Genomic DNA, 25690 nt, shown 5'->3' on the forward strand with positions numbered 1-25690 from the left:
TAGCACCAAGCATAGTTATTTATTAGAACAAGAATAATGCAGTGCTCATCAATATAGATGAATGTATGTGCCAGTCAGTAGACTAGATGATCTTTGGCTACATGAATGCAACAAATTAAGCGTCATTTTCGATCGCTCTAGGTAAGCCGAACATACCCGTAATTGAACGAGAATTGTCGAATCGTCTGTCCTGCCGGACTGGAAGCGGCCGCAACGCCATGTTAACGAAGTCTCTCATCTCCGTGGGAAAATGATTAGCTAGCTATAGAAAAATCAGTTGTTGATAACAAATGTTAAATTATCGAAGGAGGAAAGACACCGGTGACAGTGCTCGGAAGAACTGAACCGGATCTGCAGAGGTCCTGGACGGGCAAGGGAGGCAAACCTCCCACCGTCCCCATGAATAACACCATAGACCCGAACAGCGACTTTCCATGAAAAAAAGCTTTTCTGCGTTGCTAATAGCTAGCCCTGTCGGCAAAAGGATTTGCGGCCTGCTTCAATAATATTAAACGCTTGCTAGCTATATTTATGCAAGCTAGATATATTTTGTATCAGTATTTATTCGTGTACTGTTTTGTTTTTTTGCAATGAGTTTGCCTACGAAAATAGTCCCAAAACCCGCCACTGTCGCAGTAAGTGGACCTGGAACTGTCCCGTCTCCGTCGAGCCAACTGCGGGCTACCCTGACCTCCGTGTCTTTACCACCGGGAGCCCCAGGTGCTCCTCAGCCGAACGCCGTGCCGCCACCTCAGTATCCTTCATTGGCAAGAATTCCCCTGGCATCTCTTGGTCAGGTATTCGGGGTAAACACATTTAGGTATCTAGCTAGTAACGTTATTGGTTAGAGGTTGGGTGCGGGTGAATGACTGATGTTTCGAAGAGCAGGGGGGGACAATTAGCTAGCTAGGTAGTTGGCTAATGTTAGCTAGTTAACAGATTAGTGGCTTGTTGACTAACGTTACTTGCTAAACTGCACATAATTGATTTTGATGCATTTTGTTGGCCAATGGCAATGTAATTTTTGAACTGCATATGTGGTTCAGAAACTGCGGGCTAACTAACATCACACTCAATTTGACGAGGTGGCGTAGGCTAACTAACTGCTAGAGGGCCACCGGCTTTGTTTCGTTTACCGGCGGTAGCTAGCTAGCTAGCCAGCCACTTTCATATTAGATAGGTAGGTTCATTTGCAACTGAAAACACGTAGCAGCGGCTAACTAATCCGCTAGCCTATTGGCTAACTATAGTATTGGGGGCAGTCTTTGTGAGAGATGAATGTTTTGGGTGGACCAGCTAACCAAATGTTGTAGCCATCACCCTAAAACTGTAACATTAGTTATTCTTGCTAGCAAGTATGAGTGAATGTTAGCTAGTAGTAAGTTACATGGGCCTAGGATCCCCTCCCCGGTTTCCATGGAAGGGATGCTAGCACCGGTTGTTATTTATCTATCTAGGCGGTAGTTGCTCCGGGTAGTAGATGACAGCCGGTGCAACACTGGTATGCCCATCTTGACAGGGGAGTGTCGCCAGGCATTTGGTTGTTGGTAGCAATGTATGCTACGTTACTGTAGCACGGTAGTACTAGTGTAATGAGATTGATCCAGTTTGCTTTATACATATTTTATTTGTAGGAAGGGATATGTTTAATTGTGCATATTTCATGATTGTATGAATTATATTCAGTAAGCCAAACTAGCTATTTCAAGTCACTGCGTATTGAGACTCGTGGCTTTTGGATTCTTTTGACAGCTACCTTTCTGTCCAGTTTGTGTAGCTTCAACATAATGTGGCATGATTCAAATCTAATTTTTGTAAACAAATGGATCAAGAGCATTTCACTTGCTCCCTGTGAACACTTTTGATCCCAGTGGAATTCTTCTTCCAAATAAGACCTCCTAAAAACAATTCCTTACTTGATTTGTACAGACTTTGTGAATATCAACGTTGAGTCCTAATCAATTTGAGATGGATACTTGCTAATGGTCATTTTTTAAAGTTAGGATCTATCCTAGTGGCTTTTTACGATTAAAACATCTTATGATTTCAATCTAATGTCAAGTCATAATGGAAGTATAGTGTTCAGAGTGCACATGCTGCTGTTTTGTGGTTGCATTGTTATTCATGCTATTCTGTGAAGTCCTACTGTCACCTCCTGTTTTATTTACAGCTCGGTGGCGGTGGTTTGAGGATTGGGTTGAATTAGCTTCCTGCTTCTGCCTATAACAGTGATGGTGTTCTTCAGTCCAGGATTTCTGTGGTATCCAGGGTGTTCCAAGGGTCTTAATTCGTGTATCTACACCACTTCATTCACATTGTAGGATGTTGGACTTACAAGCTCTGTTCAATGGTGCTCTGTGTCTGAGTGATCTCTGCATTGCTTGTGGTCTAGATTCATATTCATTAGTCTTTCATCCTGTTCAACTGTCTCCTTCATGCCCCGTGGTGCTCAGGTGGGACTGTTCCACAGTCTGATAATGGAAGATTCTTCAGGCCTTTTGCAGCTTTCATTTCTATATTTCATTTTTATATTATATTTGTTTGTATGTCAACTGGGTACCTAACAGGTTCCATAACTTAATTCTGCCACGTAACCACCACTTAGGCAGTATTGTTATAGGTTGAGCAAAGAAATGTTTAGGCTACAACTGCGAGGTGACAGATAAGATGCATCAAACTATGCAAATTTCTCTCTGTCTATAGAAAAACAATGTCATTAAACTCACTGACCCTCCTGGTGTCTGCCCCTCCTCTGCCTCCCTGAGGTCAAGAGTGTGGGAACATGTTATTCTCTGTCTGCCCTCTGCTCCCAATGGACGGGATTTCCGTGTGTGTGTGTAGGCTGAGATGGTGGGTAGGCGGGGCTAGTTGCTACTCCTGTTTGCAAGAGAGAAACCCGGTGCATGCGGCTACTGCTGCACTCCCCAGACAATGGCAGTGCTGCTTAGCATTCAGCACGAGAGGCCAAGGCGGCGCTTCCCACCGTCTGACAACAAAGGCCCAGGTCAGCCTACAGTAGTGCCCTATAAAATCTGCGGTGTGGACGCAATCACAGACTCTAGACATTCAGACATAATTCAACAATATAAAATAATGAAGAAAATGCATTAATTTGTCGAAGTTAAACATAAGACATTAACAAAATGCATCAGTGATTCGTATTTTCCTGCAACTTTCTGAAACGGAACAGGAGTGTGTGTGTGGTGTGTATGTGTACACTTTAGCGACGATGGTAATGATGACCGTCTTCTGGTCGAGATGGAAAGGCTTTCCAAAAACCTTCTCAATTAATTGTTAACTACAAAGTAGCCTATGCCTACCTGGTAGAATGATATCAATTTGTTTTGCAAACTCTGCAGTCATATGAGCTCTACAGAAACATTGCTAACCAAACAACGGTCTCTGGCTGGTGCCCAAAATCAAAATGTCTTCGATTTTTTTTTCCTAGACATGGTCTCCTGAAGTGGTTGAAGTGTTGTTGTGGACTTAGAACATCCAGTTTTGTTGTTTTTCTATTTAAAAAAGTGTGATTTTTTTGAGAGAAAAAACCTAGGAGAACGGAAACCAAGAAAACTGAATTTGGGGTAAAAACAGAATCCGACAAAAAGTAAAACCGATTTTATAGTGCCCTACTACAGCAGCCCTGGCTGGGCCGGGAACTAAAGGCCTCACTCGCTCACTCTTTATTTTTTTCTTTCTCTTTCTACCATCATCACTTCATTCTTGTCTTTCACTTTACTTTTCTAGCATTATTTTGTCATGCTTATTTTGATAGTTTCTTATCATGAGCAAATTAACTTGTTAAAATGAATGAATGGGACATTATGGGTGTGTTCCACTAATTAGAAACAGCATGGAACAGTGAGGTTATTGTTCAGTGCCGCCTTTGATGTTATTGATTCTAAGTTGTTATTGAAGAAACTCACTTGCAATGGCTTTACATCACCTGCCATCACATGGTTGGAGTTATTTGTCCAATATAACCCTGAGAGTGTTCTTCAATGGAAGCTTCTCTAATTAAGCAATAAGCCCCGAGGGTATGCAGTATATGGCCAACATACCACTGCTGAGGGCTGTTCTTAGTACGACACAACGCTGAGTGCCTGGACATAGTCCTTAGCCATGGTATATTGGCCATATATCACAAACCTCTGAGGTGCCTTATTGCTACTATAAACGTAATCAGAGCAGTAACAATACATGTTTTGTCATACCCGTTGTATACAGTCTGATATACCACGGCTATCAGCCAATCAGCATTTAGGGCTCGAACCACCCAGTTTATAACTTCAGTTATACGACGGGTGGGCCTAATTCTGAATGCTGATTGGTTAAAACCGCATTCAAGCCGGTGTCTATTCTACAAGTTACCACCGGCTAAATCTATGACGTTAAAATTTACTCTGTTCCATCTGACTGTGCAATCCACTGTCTCATCAGCCCAGCCAGGCACTTCATGAACTTGATCTCTGCTATAAAAAGTATTTAGACATTATCTCACATTTCTTTCAGACTAACATTTAGTTTTCAACAGCGGAGATTTGTATAAATCTTTGTCTGTTTCTCCGAGTATTTGCGACATTGTTTTAATATTCAAATTCGATCTCCAGATATCCCATAGTAATTAACGTGTCAGGATGAGACAGGCAGGCAGCTTTTCTCAGCCAGTCGAAATCATGAATCAGCGAAAATGTTATGTATACACACAAATAACTATCAATAGAAAACAGGTCAAATGAAACTGAGTGCAACTAGTTTGCTGTCTTTCAACTCAAATTTTATTAGTCACATGCGCCGAATACAACCGGTAGACCTTACAGTGAAATTCTTACTAACCAACAATGCAGTTTAAAAAAAAAATACATATAAGAGAGAAAAGTAACAAGTAATTAAAGAGCAGCAGTAAAGTAACAATAGCAAGACTATATACGGGGGGTACCGATACAATGTGCAGGGGCACTGGTTAGTTGAGGTAGTATGTACATGTAGGTAGAGTTATTAAAGTGACACTGCATAGATGACAACAGAGAATAGCAGTGGTGTGAAGGGGGGGGGGTGCAAATAGTCTGGGTAGCCATTTGATTAGATGTTCAGGACTCTTATGGCTTAGAAGCTGTTTAGAAGCCTCTTGGACCTAGACTTGGCGCTCCGGTACTGCTTGCCGTGCGGTAGCAGAGAGAACAGTCTATGACTAGGGTGGCCGGAGTCTGACAATTTTTAGGGCCTTCCTCTGACACCGCCTGGTATTGAGGTCCTGGATGGCAGGAAGCTTGACCCCGGTGATGTACTGGGCCGTTCGCATTACCCTCTGTAGTGCCTTGCGGTTGGAGGCCGAGCAGTTGCCATGCCAGGCAGTGATGCAACCAGTCAGGATGCTCTCGATGGTGCAGCTGTAGAACCTTTTGAGGATCTGAGAACCCATGCCAAATCTTTTCAGTCTCCTTAGGGGGAATAGGTTTTCCAGCTTCAGTTTGAAGTGATTGTGTTAGCTGTGTTATTGGCTAGCTCCTCTGAACACGTGTCCTGACGAGAGAGCACATTTTCTACGCCAGGTGAAATCGTTAATCATTATCTCATTGTTATGGATGTATCCAAATGTCACTAGAAAACAGCTTAAACAAACGCAAATGCATTTACTTTGCTGTTATTCTGGCTGCACTGTTTGAAGTGACTAAGTTAGTTGTAGTTGGCTAGCTAGCAAGCAAGGGATAAGAATGTTGCCAGCCAGTATGGCAATGGAACATTTACAATGAACCGCTGGGTCGCGTCCATAGATACAGAACAAAAGGACTGAACGACTGGGTCGCGTCTCTCGCAAACAACCAGCCGGCTTGGGTAGCAACCCTAGATTTGTGTCGGGTCTATATCTTGTGGAAGGATGAAATGGTATGAATAAATTCATCAAAATGTTTTTATTGAAAACATTTAAATATGTTGGTAACCGTTATATAAAAGTGATAATGCCCTCGAAGCTGGTGTTTGGAGGATATATTGGCATGGTTTGAGGGCCCGAGACAAACAACACCCGTGCCAATATATCCTCCAAACGCCGGCCTCGAGGGCATTATCACTTAAATATGTGCAGTGTCCCTCAGGGCAGTTGCCTTGGGCTGTTACTCTTCTCTATTTTGGTTTGCCACTGGTCTTAAATGACACTAGAATGACTATGTATGTGTCCACACTGTACGTCAACACTCAAAGCCAGTGAACTCACTGAAATTCTAAATAAGGACTTGGTCAGTATCAGAATGGGTGATTTAATGATAAACTGGTCTTAAATACAGTACATCAAACATTTTAAGCATTGTATTTGGTTCAAAACATTATCTCGGACCTAAACCTCAACTGGAATTGTGCATAGATAATCTTTGCCAGTGTGTGTGTGTGTGTGTGTGTGTGTGTGTGTGTGTGTAGGCTTCCTCCCCCTCCCTCTGATGCATGCACAGTCTACTGATGCTACAGGCGTGATTAAGAAATTAGGGAGAGGTTTTTTTATTAGAGAAGAATGGATTCACTTTTTCAATGCTAGTTATGGATACTATAGCTATCACGTTTCACAATGGATTTATTAACTACAAAAATGTAAGATGTGTTTTTATTTTTAATTCTGTTGCCGCTCTGCACACTCAAGCTTGTTCGCTAGCTGCATTATGTGTAATGTAATGGAACTTAGAATCATGATCAAGGGCTAGCACTGGTCCAACGTTAGTTCAGCCAAATCTCTGAAGTTCTAAAACATTCAAGTCTCTTCATAGACGCCACTCCTCCATAGGTATAATTCTGTGGGCCTAATTCAGTTAATTAATGTCATAACAACAAATTGTCCAGCGCTCTCCTCACCTGCAACATTTCAGTCGCATGTCGCACCCTACCCTGCACTTGTCTGTCCAATGCATGTACATAGCTTTGCCCCCTCCATAGCAAGCTGTACAATCCATTAGTGAAGTAATTTATTGTTGCGCTAAATGAAATAAAAATTCTGAGGTTTAAAAATGACAAGAAAGGAACTTAATAAACCGTTACTTTTTTGTTAGAACCGATTCAGAAATGTATTTTGCTGGTTGGAACAATGGAACAGAACCCCCAAAAATATGATTCTATTCAGAACGAAACAATGGGAAAATACTCGTGGTTCCAACCCCTGGAACTAACATTAACAACGTGCATACCATTTTTTCCTGGTTGAGGGTTTTTATGAGAAATATTACTGTGAAAATTCCAGATTGTCTGCATAATCAAATAACATTCAGCTCAGACACCCATACATACCAAACAAGACATGCCACCAGGGGTCTCTTCACAGTCCCCGAGTCCAAAATGAATTCACGGCAGCGCACATTATTATACCGAGCCATGATTGTATGGAACTCCCATCTCCAATTACTCAAGCAAACAGCAAAATTACCTTTTAAAAAACGGATTAAACAACATCTCATGGAATGGCGGGGACTGTGAGGGGACAAACACAGAGTGGAGTACGCTCTAACACACACCATTTTTTTGTGGTATTGTTTTTATAATTCTTTCATTGTTTGTATATCTTTATGTTTTAAATTTGTGACTGTCCTTGTATATCAGTGCTTTCTTACTTGTTTTGTTTTTGTGTGGACCCCAGGAAGAGTAGCTGCTGCTTCTGCAAATGCTAATAGGGATCCAAATAAAGCATAGAAGTCATGTAGGGCCACCCGTTAGAGTTTAGGACAGGTGCATCGTGTATTCATGTTGAAATGTTCTCATAAGCCCACTCACTGCTGTAGATAAAAATAATCTGCTGAGTAGTTCTGAGCTAGCATTCAGACTAGAGGTCGACCGAGTATGATTTTTCAACGCCGATACCGATTATTGGAAGGCCAAAAAAGCTGATACCTATTAATTGGCTGATTTTTATATTTTATTTTTGATTTTTATTACATTTTATTATTTTTTTGTTGCAATAATGACAATTACAACAATACTGAGTGAACACATATTTTAACTTAATATAATACATCAATAAAATCAATTTAGCCTCAAATAATGAAACATGTTCAATTTGGTTTAAATAATGCAAAAACAAAGTGTTGGAGAAGAAAGTATAAGTGCAATATGTGCCATGTAAAAAAAGCTAACGTTTAAGTTCCTTGCTCAGAACATGAGAACATATGAAAGCTGGTGGTTCCTTTTAACATGAGTCTTCAATATTCCCAGGTAAGAAGTTTTAGGTTGTAGTTATTATAGGAATTATAAGACTATTTCTCTCTGATTTGTATGTCATATACCTTTGACTATTGGATGTTCTTATAGGCACTTTAGTATTGCCAGTGTAACAGTATAGCTTCCGTCCCTCTCCTCACTCCTACCTGGGCTCGAACCAGGAACACATCGACAACAGCCACTCTCGAAGCAGCTTTACCCATGCAGAGCAAGGGGAACAACTACTCCAAGTCTCAGAGCGAGTGACGTTTGAAACGCTATTAGCGCGCACCCCACTAACTAGCTAGCCATTTCGCATCGGTTACACCAGCCTAATCTTGGGAGTTGATAGGCTTGAAGTCATAAACAGCGCAATGCTTGAAGTACAGCGAAGAGCTGCTGGCAAATGCAAGAAAGTGCTGTTTGAATGAATGCTTACGAGCCTGCTGCTGCCTACCACCACTCAGTCAGACTGCTCTATCAAATCATAGACTTAATTATAATATAATAAACACACAGAAATACGAGCCTTAGGTCATTAATATGGTCGAATCCGGAAACTATAATCTCGAAAACAAAACGGTTCCGTATTTTATCTAACGGGTGGCATCCCTAAGTCTAAATATTCCTGTTACATTGCACAACCTTCAATGTTATGTCATAATTACGTAAAATTCTGGCAAATTAGTTAGCAACGAGCCAGGCGGCCCAAAATGTTGCATATACCCTGACTCTGCGTGCAATGAACGCAAGAGAAGTGACACAATTTCACCTGGTTAATATTGCCTGCTAACCTGGATTTCCTTTAGCTAAATTTGCGATTATATGGAACGCAGGACAGGCTAGATAACTACACATGGCTGATGATATTACTAGTTTAACTAGTTATTATGATTGTTTTTTTATAAGAAGTTTAATGCTAGCTAGCAACTTACCTTGGCTTCTTACTGCATTCACGTAACAGGCAGGCTCCTCGTGGAGTGCAATGTAAAGCAGGTGGTTAGAGCGTTGGACTAGTTAACCGTAAGGTTGCAAGATTGAATCCCCGAGCTGACAAGGTAAAAATCTGTCGTTCTTCCCCTGAACAAGGCAGTTAACCCACCGTTCCTAGGCCGTCATTGAAAATAAGGTGTTCTTAACTGACTTGCCTAGTTAAATAAAGGTGTAAAAAAATCGGTGTCCAAAAATACCGATTTCCGATTATGAAAACTTGAAATCGTCCCTAATTAATCGTCCATTCCGATTAATCGGTCAACCTCTAATTCAGACGGCCCAGGTCTAGCCTATGCCTTGCAGGCAGGGAGTGTCTCACTCCCTTTCTAGGTTTTCACACCGATTCTTGTACTTTAAATATCTTTTAATTTACAGTTGAGAGACCTAGTGTTATTTTGCACTGTGAATGTTAGATTATATTCTGGCTATTAGTTTATAGGTATGGCATAGTGCAGTCATTTGAACCCCAACATTTAGCCTAGAGAATAATTTTGCAGTGCAATCAGGCGTCCTCAACTCCTGTATGTTATGGAGCGATAGGGTCCTCACACTGATTTAAAGGCCTAAGTTACCCTTTGATGGCTGTTACTAAAGACAGGAGACGTTTTTTATTAAATTTATAGTCAACTGTACATTTTCTCAAGAATCTTGCTCTAAGATCTGCTAAAGGGGTCTGAATAAGCAATGTCAGTAGTAGGCCAACTGTACTGAGAGAGTAGTCCCAGGCCACAGCAGGCAGCATCTTAAACCCTGTGTTTATTCAGTACTCTGAGAGCCTGGTCTGGTGGGGCAGCGTAGTGGGGTACAGTGAAGGGGTGGTTTTGTGTCTGCACCATCTGGGCTCCAGTCACATCCTGTGACTCCGCTCTGAACCAGCTGCACTCAGCCTCAGGTAGGCTATGGCTCCAGGCTGCCTAATGGGCAGACTGGGAGGGAGCCTCAGGGTTAGTCACTGTGCTATTAGACGGGTAGAGAAGACTGTAGTAAGGCACTAAACCATAATTGCTCCAGGGTCGCCGAAAATGGCAGACCCTGCCACTCTGAGAGGGTGTCTCGGAGGGAGTCGGGAGGAATGTTTTTGTTAAATAGTTTTCAAAAGATATCTGGATTCACCTATCGGATAGGATTAAATGCATAGGAATAGAACGGACAAGCCATTGACTTGACTGGGGATAGGCGGAATCCAGATAACTTTAGACTGGTGATTTTGTGTTGTTGTTATGGAGATTTCTGCCAACATTTTATCTTGAATTTGTGTTCTCACAGAAAGTAAAAAGTGTTGCTGTAATTTGTTTTGTGGAGCAGTCAAGTCAGCAGAAAATCCTATTTGACTTTCTAACTCTGAACTACTCCTTCTCACTTTCTCTTGTTCTATCAGTATCTCTGTCTCTCTCCCACATACACACTCGGCATGTAAGTGGCTTTACATTAAGCTTATGATGATGCAGGGACACCAGCTGCTTTTCCTCTTTTGCTGGCTCTAAATGGGGCAGGTCGGTGGACAGGTGTGAGGGGCTTGCAGTGGCCCCAGATTGATTGGTAATGAACTAACTATTGCAGAACGTGGTGATCTACCGTAATTTCCGGACTATAAGCCGCTACTTTTTTCCCCACACTTTGAACCTCGCGGCTTAAACAATGACGCGGCTAATATATGGATTTTTCCCGCTTTCAAATAAAAAAAAATGTAAAAAACACATTCTGTGACGTGCTCAGTTTTTTGGTGGCATGAAGCTTTCATTAGACCAATGAAATTGCCGAACGGGTTAAGGTCAAACTTTTTTGTTTACTGTTTAGATTAAATTGAGCGCGCTCAAACTTCCCATCATTCTGATTACGGTAGTCATTTTGTCACCCTCATCATGGCAAAGACACGGAGAAATGCATATGATGCAGCTTTCAAGTTGAAGGCGATTGATCTGGCTGTTGGAAAAGGAAATAGAGCTGCTGCACGGGAGCATGGTCTGGAGCAATGACTTTCTTGGTAGGCTACTGTTTACTGCAAATGTTTTATTTTTGTTACAAGCCGTGTTTCGTTAAAGCCTATTTATTTTTGTTACAAGCCGTGTTTCGTTAAAGCCTGTGTAAAGTTAATTTGTTTCAATGTACCGATAGGCACCTGCGGCTTATAAACATGTGCGGCTTATTTATGTTCAAAATAATATTTTTTTTTAAATTCAGTGGGTGCGGCTTATATTCAGGTGCGCTTAATAGTCCGGAATTTACGGTATATCAGAGCCTGGAATGGGTTATGTTTAGGATTTTATATACAGGGCTGTCCTGGCAGGGAGGCCAAGGAGCAGATTGGCTCAGAAAGTCATTTTCTTTTTTTTTCTTCTCTGTGTTAGCATCAGGGTGCAGTGCCTGTGTCTACTGAGCTGTGATAGGTGCCCTTCACAGATCAGTGTTTTACATGTAATTCGGAAAGTATTCAGACCCCTTGACTTTTTCCACATTTTGTTAAGTTACAGCCTTATTCTAAAATGTATTATTATTATTTTGTTCTTCCTCATTAATCTACACACACTACCCCATAATAACAAAGCAAAAACATATTTTTAGAAATGTTGGCAAATTTATTATAAATAAACAACATTAGATATACCTTATTTACATAAGTATTCAGACCCTTTGCTATGAGACTCAATTTAGCTCAGGTGCATCCTGTGTCCATTGATCATCCTTGAGATGTTTCTACAACTTGATTGGAGTCCACCTGTGGTAAATTCTATTGATTGGACATGATTTGGAAAGGCACACATCTGTCTATATTAGAGGTCGACCGATTGTTTTTTTCAACGCCTATGCCGATTTATTGGAGGACCCAAAAAAGCAGATGCCGATTTGTATTATTATATTTTTATTTATATATATTTGTAATAATGACAATTATAACAATACTGAATGAACACTTTTATTTTAACTTAATATAATACATAAATAAAATCAATTTAGTCTCAAATAAATAATGAAACATGTTCAATTTGGTTTAAATAATGCACTAAAACAGTGTTGGAGAAGTAAAAGTGCAATATGTGCCATGTAAAAAAGCTAACATTTAAGTTCCTTGCTCAGAACATGAGAACATATGAAAGCTGGTGGATCATTTTAACATGAGTCTTCAATATTCCCAGTTTAGGTTGCAGTTATTATAGGACTATTTCTTTCTATACCATTTGTATTTCATATACCTTTGACTATTTGATGTTCTTATATGCACTATAGTATTGCCAGCCTAATCTCGGGAGTTGATAGGCTTGAAGTCATAAAAAGCGCTTTGCTTGAAGCATTGCGAAGAGCTGCTGGCAAGCGCAGGAAAGTGCTGTTTGAATGAATGCTTACGAGCCTGCTGCCTACCACCGCTCAGACTGCTCTATCAAATATCAAATCATAGACTTAATTATAATATAATAAACACACAAATACGAGTCTTAGGTCATTAATATGGTAAAATCCGAAAACTAGAATTTCGTTTACAAAATGTTTATTCTTTCAGTCAAATACGGAACCGTTCCGTATTTTATAGAGCGGGTGGAATCCCTAAGTGTAAATATTGCTGTTACATTGCACAACCTTCAATGTTATGTCTTAATTATGTACAATTCTGGCAAATGAATTACGGTCTTTGTTAGGAAGAAATGGTCTTCACACAGTTCGCAACGAGCCAGGTGGCCCAAACTGCTGCATATACCCTGACTCTGCTTACACAGAACGCAAGAGAAGTGACACAATTTCCCTACTTAATATTGCCTGCTAACATGGATTTCTTTTAACTAAATATGCAGGATTAAAAAAATATACTTGTGTATTGATTTTAAGGCATTGATGTTTATGGTTAGGTACATTGGTGCAACAACAGGGATTTTTTTCGCGAATGCGCTTGTTACATCATCACCCGATTGGCAAAGTAGGCTGTGATTCGCTGAAAAATTAACAGGCACCGCACTGATTATATGCAAAGCAGGACAAGCTAGATAAAGTAGTAATATCATCATGTGTATTTAACTAGTGATTATGTTAAGATTTATATATATTTTTTATAAGATAAGTTTAATGCTAGCTAGCAACTTACCTTGGCTCCTTGCTGCACTCGTGTACCAGGTGGTCAGCCTGCCATGCAGTCTCCTCGTGGAGTGCAATGTAATCGGCCATAATCGACGTCCAAAAATGCCGATTTACCGATTGTTATGAAAACTTGAAATAGGCCCTAATTAATAAGCCATGCCGATTAATCGGTCGACCTCTAATCTATGTAAGGTCCCACAGTTGACAGTGCATGTCAGAGCAAAAACCAAGCCATGAGGTCGAAGGAATTGTCCGTAGAGCTCCGAGACAGGATTGTGTCGAGGCACAGATCTGTGAAAGGGTACCAAAAAATGTCTGCAGCATTGAAAGTCCAAGAACACAGTGGCCTCCGTCATTCTTAAATGGAATAAGTTTGGAACCGCCCGGACTTGAACCCGATCTAACATCTCTGGAGAGACCTGTAAATAGCTGTGCAGTGACGATCCCCATCCAACCTGACATCTGATCTGCAGAGAAGAATGGGGAAAATCTCCCTAAATACAGGTGTGCCAAGCTTGTAGCGTCATACCCAAGAAGACTTGACGCTGTTATCACTGCCAAAGGTGCTTCAACAAAATACTGAGTGAAGGGTCTGAATACTTATGTAAATGTGACATTTCCTTTTTATATATAAATTATTAAAAAAATCTAAACCTGGTTTTGCTTTGTCATTACGGGGTATTGTGTGTAGATACAATTTTACTTTAGAATAAGGCTGTAAACGTAACAAAATTTGGAAAAAGTTAAGGGATCTGAATACTTAACGAATGCACTGTATGTAAAAAGGTTGCTGTCTGGGGCAAACCTGGCTTTCCCTTTCCTGGTTTCACTGTGTTCTCTCTGCTGCATCAAAACCTGACATGTTTTGTAATAAAGTAGCCTATGTTCACTACAGTTGCTATAGCCCACTTGTTGTCTAGTCCCTATTGGCCACATGTTTCTATGTGTATAGGCTTTTCTTTCGTCTGATCTCTTGGCCTTTTGTTACTCTAATAAGTTCCATATTTTCCTCCTCTGTCGCTGCAGAAACTAAATTAATCTCAGACTAATGACTGATTAGTGTGGTCAGCCACTCTGAGTGGCTGGTGCTCGCAGGGTTGAGTGGGTAGTGCCAGTGCCTCAGGGTAATATGTAGGTAGGTATGTCACTGTAAGGCCCAGTGGAATTTGGCTTTCATAACAAAATATGGTAGCTAGGACACTGGCTTTTGTTGACACCAGTTTTTTTCTAAGCCACATGTTGCCACACAAGCCATATGTTGCCAAATACATTGATGGATTCACAATTTTTTATTAATCATTTTGTTTTAACAAAGATTTTCTTTGCACATGCAAAGGGATTTGGTTATGCAATTCAGCGCTAAATAGCAATTGCAGCAATCGGATCAGACTGTAATTCCAGTAAGAGTCATGCGGTCCCTCCTGCCAAATCCCTGGGGGTGTCAGCTGTCTCATCCCACCTGATCATTTTCCCCACTGCAGTCGTGCAGCCTGCTAACCTCTGACCCATGGCGGAAACATCCCTGCTCCCCCCCCTCGCTGGTTTCACATGCTCAGCACAGAGCACCCTCTCACTCTCTGTTTGCATTCCACAACACAGACAGCCCTGCCAACCGGTCCTGGGCCCATACGGACAGACGGATCAGATTCTCTTAGTGTCACTACCCGCTCCCCTCCAGGCCCCCTCACACAAGCACAGACACACCACACAAGACAACACTGCACCAGTATTCACTCCCCGCTGTTTTATCCCCAGACTGTGACTACGGCTGTTTCCTGGCTATGTTAAAGGTTAGAGTGAAGACACACTCACAACAGGGATCTCTGTTTGTTTGGCTTTATTTAAGACATCAACTGTGTCCTGTATTTCCTCCTTTTCCAGGCCCTCTTTATGCTGCGTAGCTGCTGTCTTCAGTTCCACTGTTATAAAACGTATTCTCTCTCTTTTGGGAGGAGTGGTGGTCTTGGCGGGAAGCCAGTGGAGATGAGGGCCCATACAGGCAAGGAAAGAGTGAGAGGGGGATTGGGGAGAGGAGGGTGGGATTTTGGGAATGGCCAAAAAGTGTCAGAGGGGAAAGCAAGAAAGCCAAACCCTCTCATTTCCTTGTAATCATGTGACCGGTGTGTGTGTGTTGTGTGCCTCTGTCTGTAAGTCCCAATGAACTGCCTGAACAGGTTACTGAGGTTCTCTCCTCTGTCTGGCACCCCCCCGCCCTCTTCACTCTTCATCAGTCTCGTCACTCTTTCAAAGCAGTCACTGATAAACAGAGTCCTGACTCATGATCACATGTCAACAACCCTATCTGGAAATAGAAAGCCTGTCCCTGGTTAAGGGGGTCTTTATTTAGACTAGTCCTAAATGTGAGACAGTACATTTAATGCATTTCTTTTCAGCAGTCATGATTGACCTATTGAGTTAAGAGATTCTAAAATGACCTTTTGAATTTGGTACCTTGAATTAACATAATTTCTTGAATAAAATAGGAATCGTCTATCTGGAACGCTAACATTCTTAGAGTGGGAGTTTTGGAAATCCATGTCGGGATTTCCCTTTGACACACACGCTCCCTGGTAAAGGAACACAGTGTACTCTTGGAGATGGAGCATTTAGGGAGGGGGGCAAGCGGTGTAGGGTATTGGGACACATTGGCTAAAACCCTGCTAAAGGAACTAGAGAACTTGCGTACAAAGATGTGATAAACATGTACTGCACGAAAATTTGAATTGGAAGAATCGTGTTTTTACCAGATGTAAGAAATTGTTGTTCAGTACAGAACATTAATGTTCCAAAGCATGTTAATGTGTCCCTGCTGTTGTTGAGCTTGTTGATGCCTCCACCTTTGACCCGTTTTGGCCTTAAGTTGATCCTTTTCCAGAATTTTCCTTAATATGACGCGTCCCAGGATCCCTCGGGTTCAGCCATCCCTGGACGACCGCATCTTCCCCACACAGCCCGGCGTCACTGCCGTCTACAGCGTGAGTATACATACATACATACATACATACATACATACATACATACATACATACATACATACATACATACACACATACACACGCTATACCACACACACACACACGCGCTATACCACACACACACACACGCGCTATACCACACACACACACACACGCGCTATACCACACACACGCGCTATACCACACACACGCGCGCTATACCACACACACGCGCGCTATACCACACACACGCGCGCTATACCACACACACGCGCGCTATACCACACACACACACGCTATACCACACACACACGCGCTATACCACACACACACGCGCTATACCACACACACACACACGCTATAACACACACGCTATAACACACACACACGCTATAACACACACACACGCTATACCACACACACACACACACACACACACGCTATACCACACACACACGCTATACCACACACACACACACGCTATACCACACACACGCTATACCACACACACACACACACACGCTATACCACACACACACACACACACACACACGCTATACCACACGCACGCTATACCGCACGCACGCTCATACCACACGCTCATACCACACATGCTGGTTGTGAACCCTAGCAAGCATATGCCAACCACATATGTCACGTCTGACACTGCAGGGCGCCAGACTGCGACCATTTAGTGACATTTTTCTACCCTTTGACTTGGTCGTGCGAGTAAAATGTTTAATTGGTCGCATCGGTGCTAGCTGCATATTCTACATGGTCACTAGGGGTGTAACGGTTCACCAAACCCACCATTAGATACTTATTGTGGTTTTGGGGTCATGTTTTGGTACAGCTGGAAAATGTTATGCAATTAACAATGTAAAACTCAAACTTTATTTGTCACATGCGCCGAATACAACAAGTGTAGACCTTACCGTGAAATGCTTACTTACAAGCCCTTAGCCAACAGTGCAGTTCAAGAAAAGTTAAGAGAATATTTACCAAATAAACTAAAGTAAAAAATAATAAAAAGTAACACAATAACATAACAATAACGAGGCTATATACAGGGGGTGCCGTTACCGAGTCTGTGCGGGGGTAGATTAGTTAGTAATTTGTACATGTAGGTAGGGGTGAAGTGACTATGCATAGATAATAAACAGTGAGTAGCAGCAGTGTACAAACAAATAGAGGGGGGGTCAATGTAATAGTCTGGTGGCCATTTGATTAATTGTTCAACAGTCTTATGGCTTGGGGGTAAAAGCTGTTAAGGAGCCTTTTGGTTCTAGACTTGGCACTCTGGTACCGCTTGCCATGTGGTAGCAGAGAAAACAGTCTGACTTGGGTGACTGGAGTCTCTTACAATATTATGGGCTTTCCTCTGACACCACATATTATATAGGTCCTGGATGGCAGGAAGCTTGGCCCCAGTGATGTACTGGGCCGTAGCGCCTTACGGTCAGATGCCAAGCAGTTGCCAGACTAGGCGGCGTTGCAACCGGTCAGGATGCTCTCGATGGTGCAGCTGTAGAACTTTTTGAGGATCTGAGGACCCACGCCAAATCTTTTCAGTCTCCTGGGGGGGGGGGTTGTCTTGCCCTCTTCATGACTGTCTTGGTGTGTTTGGACCATGATAGTTTGTTAGTGATGTGGACACCAAGGAACTTGAAACTCTCGACCCACTCCAACAGCCCCATTGATGTTAATGGGGGCATGTTCGGCCCGCCTTTTCCTTCTTATAAGCATCCGGATTAGTGTCCCGCTCCTTGAGCTTTTAGCTCGATGCAGATGCTGCCTGTAATACATGGCTTCTGGTTTGGATATGTACGTACGGTCACTGTGGAGATGACGTCGTCAATGATGCCAATGACTGAGGTGATATACTCCATGCCATTGGATGAATCCCGGAACATATTCCAGTCTGTGCTAGCAAACAGTCCTGTAGTATAGCATCTTCATCTGACCACTTCCATATTGAGCAAGTCACTGGTACTTCCGGCTTCAGTTTTTTTGCTTGTAATCAGGAATCAGGAGGATAGAATTATGGTCAGATTTGCCAAATGGAGGATGGGGGAGAGCTTTGTATGCATCTCTGTGTGCGGCGTAAAGGTGTTCTAGAGTTATTTTTCTTTCTTTCTGGTGAAACTGATTTAAGTTTGCCTGCATTAAAGTCCCCAGCCACTAAGAGCGCAGCTTCTGGATAAGCATTTTCTTGTTTGCTTATGGCCTTATTGAGTTGTTTGGGTGCGGTCCTAGTGCCAGCATCGGTCTGTGGTGGTAAATAGATTTATAATAATATAGATAGTGTGGTCTACAGCTTATCATGTGGTACTCTACCTCAGGCGAGCAATACCCAAAGACTTCTTTAACCTCTTACATCTAGACGTTCCGCTAGCGGAACACCAGCTCCAATAGCCAATGATGGGCGTGGCGCGAATGACAAATTCCTCAAAAATACAAAAACTTCAATTTTTCAAACATATGACTATTTTACACCATTTTAAAGACAAGACTCTCCTTTATCTAACCACACTGTCCGATTTCAAAAAGGCTTTACAACGAAAGCAAAACATTAGATTATGTCAGCAGAGTACCCAGCCAGAAATAATCAGACACCCATTTTTCAAGCTAGCATATAATGTCACATAAATCCAAACCACAGCTAAATGCAGCACTAACCTTTGATCTTCATCAGATGACACCCCTAGGACATTATGTTATACAATACATGCATGTTTTGTTCAATCAAGTTCATATTTATATCAAAAACCAGCTTTTTACATTAGCATGTGACGTTCAGAACTAGCATACCCCCCGCAAACTTCCGGTGAATTTACTAAATTACTCACGATAAACGTTCACAAAAAAACATAATTATTTTAAGAATTATAGATACAGAACTCCTCTATGCACTCGCTATGTCCGATTTTAAAATAGCTTTTCGGTGAAAGCACATTTTGCAATATTCTCAGTAGATAGCCCAGCAATCATGGCTAGCTATTTAGACACCCACCAAGTTTAGCACTCACCAAAGTCAGATTTACTATAAGAAAAATGTTATTACCTTTGCTGTTCTTCATCAGAATGCACTCCCAGAACTTCTACTTCAATAACAAATGTTGGTTTGCTCCCAAATAATCCATAGTTATATCCAAACAGCGGCGTTTTGTTCGTGCGTTCAAGACACTATCCGAAAGGGTAAATAAGGGTTACGCGCCCGACGCGTTTTGTGACAAAAAAATTCTAAATATTCCATTACCGTACTTCGAAGCATGTCAACCGCTGTTTAAAATCAATTTTTAGGCCATTTTTCTCATAAAAAAGCGGTAATATTCCGACCGGGAAAGCGTGTTTACGTTCAAAGAGAGAGAAAGTAAAAGCATGGGATCCCCTCGTGCATGAGCCTCAGTCTGATGGCCCTCTGATCGACCACCATCCAAACGCGCTAATGTGTTTCAGCCAGCGACTGGAATTACATCATTCAGCTTTTTCCCCGGTTCTGAGAGCCTATGGGAGCCGTAGGAAGTGTCACGTTACAGCAAAGATCCTACATTTTCTTTAAACAGAGCCAAGAAGCTCAAGGAATGGTCATAGGGTACTTCCTCTTTGGAATCTTCTCAGGTTTTTGCCTGCCATATGAGTTCTGTTATACTCACAGACACCATTCAAACAGTTTTAGAAACTTTAGGGTGTCCAAAGCCAATAATTATATGCATATTCTAGTTTCTGGGCAGGAGTAATAATCAGATTAAATCGGGTACGTTTTTTATCCGGCCGTGAAAATACTGCCCCCTAGCCATAACAGGTTAATATTAGACTTCGCGCACCAGCTGTTATTAACAAAAATACACACACCCCCACCCCTCGTCTTACCAGACGTAGCTTCTCTGTTCTGCCGGTGCATGGAAAATCCCGCCAACTCTATATTATCTGTGTTGTCGTTCAGCCACGACTCGGTGAAACAAGATATTACACTTCTTAATGTCCCGTTGGTAAGATAATTGTAGGTCATCAATTTTATTTTCCAATGATTGCATGTTAGCAAGTGGAATTGATGGCAGTGGGAGTTTACTCGCTCGCCTACGGATTCTCAGAAGGCAGCCCGATATGCGTCCTCTTTTCCTCCGTCTTTTCTTCATGCAAATGACGTGGATCTAGGCCTGTTCCCGGAAGAGCAGTATATCTTTCTCGTCGACCTCGTTAAAGGAAAAAGCTTCTTTCAGTTTGTGGTGAGTAATCGCAGTTCTGATGTCCAAAAGTTATTTTCAGTCATAAGAGAAGGTAGCAGCAACATTATGTACAAAATAAGCTTTCACAATGTTCCTGGCATTGTCTGTTGTGACAGGATTGTTATGTTGGGCCATGTGCTGGGTGACCGTATTATCGCCACACTGGCGGTCACGAGTCATGAATGCTTGTGACCGTTTAGTCACGCTAATTAGGCTTCTCCAAGCTCTGATGTTGCTGAAGGTCATTAGTAGCCTACCAAACTTGCTAACTGCCTGGTACTCAGCACTCTGTTGTCCATCCAATCACTCTGACATCAATGCAAATGTATTTTAAAATCTAATCAAACACTTCATGAGAGCCCATGAGTGATAGCCTCTTTTTTTTTTTTTTTTTTTTTTTTTTTAAGAGGATCCCATCAGCTTTCTATAGGCTATGCCTATTGGAGGTCGACCGATTTTATAATTTTTCAACGCCGATACCAATTATTGGAGGACCAAAAACAGCTGATACCAATTAATCAGCGCATATATATATATACATACACATACATACATACATACATACATACATACAGTTGAAGTCGGAAATTTACATACACTTAGGTTGTTGTCATTAAAACTCATTTTTCAACCACTCCACAAATTTCTTGTTAACAAACTATAGTTTTGGCAAGTCGGTTAGGACTCTACTTTGTGCATGACACAAGTAATTCTTCCAACAATTGTTTACAGACAAATTATTTCACTTATAATTCACTGTATCACAATATCAGTGGGTCAGAAGTTACCATACACTAAGTTAACTGTGCCTTTAAACAGCTTGGAAAATTACAGAAAATGATGTCATGGCTTTAGAAGCTTCTGAGAGGCTAATTGACATCATTTGAGTCAATTGGAGGTGTACCTGTGGATGTATTTCAAGGTTTACCATCAAACTCAGTGCCTCTTAGCTTGACATCATGGGGAAATCAAAATAACTCAGACAAGACCTCAGAAAGAAAATTGTGGACCTCCAGAAGTCTGGTTCATCCTTGGGAGCAATTTCCAAACGCCTGAAGGTACCACATTCATCTGTACAAACAATAGTACGCAAGTATAAACATCATGGGACCACGCAGCTGTCATATTGCTCAGGAAGGAGACGCGTTCTGTCTCCTAGAGATGAACTTACTTCGGCGTGAAATGTGCAAATCAATCCCAGAACAGCAGCAAAGGACCTTGTGAAGATGGTGGAGGAAACGGGTACAAAAGTATCTATATCCACAGTAAAACGAGTCCTATATCGACATAACCTGAAACGCCGCTCAGCAAGGAAGAAGCCACTGCTCCAAAACCACCATTAAAAAATCCAGACTACGGTTTGGAACTGCACATGGGGACAAAGACCTTACTTTTTTGAGAATTGTCCTCTGGTCTGATGAAACAAAAAGAGAACTATTTGGTCATAATGACCATTTATGTTTGGAGGAAAAAGGGGGAGGCTTGCAAGCCGAAGAACACCATCCCAACCGTGAAGCATGGGGGGTGGCAGCATCATGTTGTGGGGGTGCTTTGCTGCAGGAGGGACTGGTGCACTTCACAAAATAGATGGCATCATGAGGTAGGAAAATTATGTTGATATATTGAAAGAACATCTGAAGACATCAGTCAGGAAGTTAAAGCTTGCTCGCAAATGGCTCTTCCAAATGGACACTGACCACAAGCATACTTCCAAAGTTGTGGCAAAATAGCTTAAGGACAACAAAGTCAAGGTATTGGAGTGGCCATCACAAAGCCCTGACCTCCTATAGAAAATTTGTGAGAACTGAAAAAGCGTGTGCGAGCAAGGAGGCCTACAAACCTGACTCAGCTACACCAGCTCTGTCAGGAGGAATGGGCCAAAATTCACCCAACTTAATGTGGGAAGCTTGTGGAAGGCTACCTGAAACGTTTGACCAAGTTAAACAATGTAAAGGCAATGCTACCAAATACTAATTGAGTGTATGTAAACTTCTGACCCACTGGGAATGTGATGAAAGGAATAAAAGCTGAAATAAATCATTCTCTACTATTATTCTGACATTTCACATTCATAAAATAAAGTGGTGATCCTAACTGACCTAAGACAGGGAATTTTTATGAGGATTAAATGTCAGGAATTGTGAAAAACTGAGTTGAAATGTATTTGGCTAAGGTGTATGTAAACTTCCGACTTCAACTGTATATATTTGAAATTATGACAAGTACAACAATACTGAATGAACACTTATTTTAACTTAATATAATGCATAAATAAAATCTATTTAGTCTCAAATAAATATTGAAACATGCTCAATTTGGTTTAAATAATGCAAAAACAGTGTTGGAGAAGAAAGTAAAATTGCAATATGTGCCATGAAAAAAAGCTAACGTTAAAGTTCCTTGCACAGAACATATGAAAGCTGGTGGTTCATTTTTCCCAGTTTTTCAAAATTCCCAGTAAAGAAATATTAGGTTGCAGTTATATAGACATTTACATTACATTTAAGTAATTTAGCAGACGCTCTTATCCAGAGTGACTTACAAATTGGTGCATTCACCTTGTGATATCCAGTGGAACAACCACTTTACAATAGTGCATCTAAATCTTTTAGGGGGGGGTTAGAAGGATTACTTTATCCTATCCCAGGTATTCCTTAAAGAGGTGGGGTTTCAGGTGTCTCCGGAAGGTGGTGATTGACTCCGCTGTCCTGGCGTCATGAGGGAGCTTGTTCCACCATAGGGGTGCCAGAGCAGCGAACAGTTTTGACTGGGCTGAGCGGGAACTGGGCTTCCTCAGAGGTAGGGGGGCCAGCAGGCCAGAGGTGGATGAGCGCAGTGCCCTCGTTTGGGTGTAGGGACTGATCAGAGCCTGAAGGTACGGAGGTGCAGTTCCCCTCACGGCTCCGTATGCAAGCACCATGGTCTTGTAGCGGATGCGAGCTTCAACTGGAAGCCAGTGGAGAGAGCGGAGGAGCGGGGTGACGTGAGAGAACTTGGGAAGGTTGAACACCAGATGGGCTGCGGCATTCTGGATGAGTTGTAGGGGTTTAATGGCACAGGCAGGGAGCCCAGCCAACAGCGAGTTGCAGTAATCCAGACGGGAGATGACAAGTGCCTGTAGGAATTATGACGCGTCGACTATTTCTCTCTATACCATTTGTATTTAATTTACCTTTGACTATTGGATGTTCTAATAGGCACTTTAGTATTGCCAGCCTAATCTCAGGAGTTGATAGGCATGAAATCATAAACAGCGCTGTGATCGAGCATTGCTAAGAGCTGCTAGCAAACACAGTAAAGTTTGAATGAAAGCTTACAAACCTGCTGCTGCCTACCACCGCTCAGTCAGACTGCTCTATCAAATATCAAATCATAGACTTAATTATAACATAGTAAACACACAGAAATACGAGTCTTAGGTCATTAATGTGGTCAAATCTGGAAACTATCATTTCGAAAACAAAACGTTTATTCTTTCAGTGAAATACGGAACCGTTCCGTATTTTATCTAATGGGTGGAATCCCTAAGTCTAAATATTGCTGGTACATTGCACAACCATCAATGTTGTGTCATAATTATGTACAATTCTGGCAAATGAATTACGGTCTTTGTTAGGAAGAAATGGTCTTCACACAGTTCGCAACGAGCCAGGTGGCCCAAACTGCTGCATATACCCTGACTCTGCTTACACAGAACGCAAGAGAAGTGACACAATTTCCCTAGTTAAAATAAATGAATGTTAGCAGGCAATATTAACTAAATATGCAGGTTTAAAAATATATACTTGTGTATTGATTTTAAGAAAGGCATTGATGTTTATGGTTAGGTACACATTGGTGCAACGACAGTGCTTTTTTCGCGAATGCGCTTGTTAAATCACCCGTTTGGCGAAGTAGGCTGTGATTCAATGATAAATTAACAGGCACCGCATCGATTATATGCAACGCAGGGCAAGCTAGATAACTACCCATGGTTGATGATATTAGTAGGTTAACTAGTGATTATGTTAAGATTGATTGTTTTTTTATAAGATAAGTTTAATGCTAGCTGGCACCTTACCTTGTCTCCTTGCTGCACTCGCATAACAGGTAGTCAGCCTGCCACGCAGTCTCCTCGTGGAGTGCAATGTAATCGTCCAAAAATGACGATTACCGATTGTTATGAAAACTTGAAATCGGCCATTCCGATGAATCGGTCGACCTCTACTTAGAATGATAGATGAGTTTCCCACTAGTAATTACCAGTTGGTGGGCTGTACAAGTGGATTTTTCCTAGTTGTATGTGGTAAATTGCCATCTGGTTACGAACGCACCATGACAATGCCTTCTTCAATGACAGATGCGCACCTGTGACTCTCATAAAGGGGGCGTGTCTGTAGCATGGCACATTTCCCACTCCGTGCTGTGATGAGCTGTCACTGTTAAGCACAACACAGGGTGCATTGGCCAATTCATTGAAAGCTTTGGCTTGCTTGTATAGACCGGGTACTATGTGTTTGCTGAAATGAGTGCAAGAGGTAAGTTCGTAACGTGGCTCGAGCACTTTCACAAGGTGCTGAAATCCGCTTTTCTCAACCACTGAGAATGGGTGCATATCCTTGGCTATAAAAAATATCCTTGGATTGTAAAAAATATAAACATAGCCTACCTATCACTCTTGTTATTTCTTTGGCCCGGTCAGAATCAGCTGCCAAGGGCTGCTTGAATGCTGCTTGAATGAAGAGGTGAGACGATGTGTTTCCATCTTGCTCCGGAATACTGGGGTGATGTCGGCGTAAATGTGTCAACATTTGGCACCTGCATAGGCTATTCTCATTGAGCGTGGTGACATACCGTTAACGTTTTATCCACAACTCTGTTCATCCCTGTTGTAATCTATACAGAACAAAAATATAAACGTAACATGTAAAGTGTTGGTCCCATGTTTCATGAGGTGAAATTAAAGATACCAGAAATGTTCCATACACACAAAAAGCTTATTTCTCTCAAATGTTGTGCACAAATTAGTTTATATCCCTTTTAGTGAGCATTTCTCCTTTGCCAATATAATCCATCCACCTGACAGGTGTGGCATATCAAGCTGATTAAACCGCATGATCACAACACAGGTGCACCTTCAGCTGGGGACAATAAAAGGACGCTCTAAAATGAAATCTAAATATGTGCAAAAGTACTATCTCACAACTCAATGAAACCTTCACTCTTGCGCAGACATTTAGAAACAAAACATGCCAATTAGAAAAATAAGCCACAGGAGTTTTTTGAGAGAGAATTAAG

At 41.7% G+C, this 25690-nt stretch overlaps 1 protein-coding gene across 9 annotated transcripts in view; it reads left to right on the plus strand.

Annotated features, from left to right (window-relative positions):
- Positions 1 to 179: 179 nt before the first annotated feature.
- LOC115150726 (eukaryotic translation initiation factor 4 gamma 3) overlaps positions 180 to 25690 on the plus strand; it is a 76612-nt gene continuing 51101 nt past the window's right edge. For 8 of the 9 annotated variants that reach the window (XM_029694291.1, XM_029694292.1, XM_029694295.1 and 5 more), the window contains exons 1-2: positions 180 to 754; positions 16106 to 16205. In XM_029694291.1, coding sequence (XP_029550151.1) covers positions 591 to 754; positions 16106 to 16205 — 264 coding nt within the window. In that variant the 5' untranslated portion in view covers positions 180 to 590. The remainder of the gene's footprint in view (positions 755 to 16105; positions 16206 to 25690) is intronic. The other variant, XM_029694296.1, reaches the window with a different exon arrangement.

The sequence above is a fragment of the Salmo trutta genome, chromosome 16 (assembly GCF_901001165.1).
Source record: "Salmo trutta chromosome 16, fSalTru1.1, whole genome shotgun sequence".
Classification (NCBI taxonomy): Eukaryota; Metazoa; Chordata; class Actinopteri; order Salmoniformes; family Salmonidae; genus Salmo; species Salmo trutta.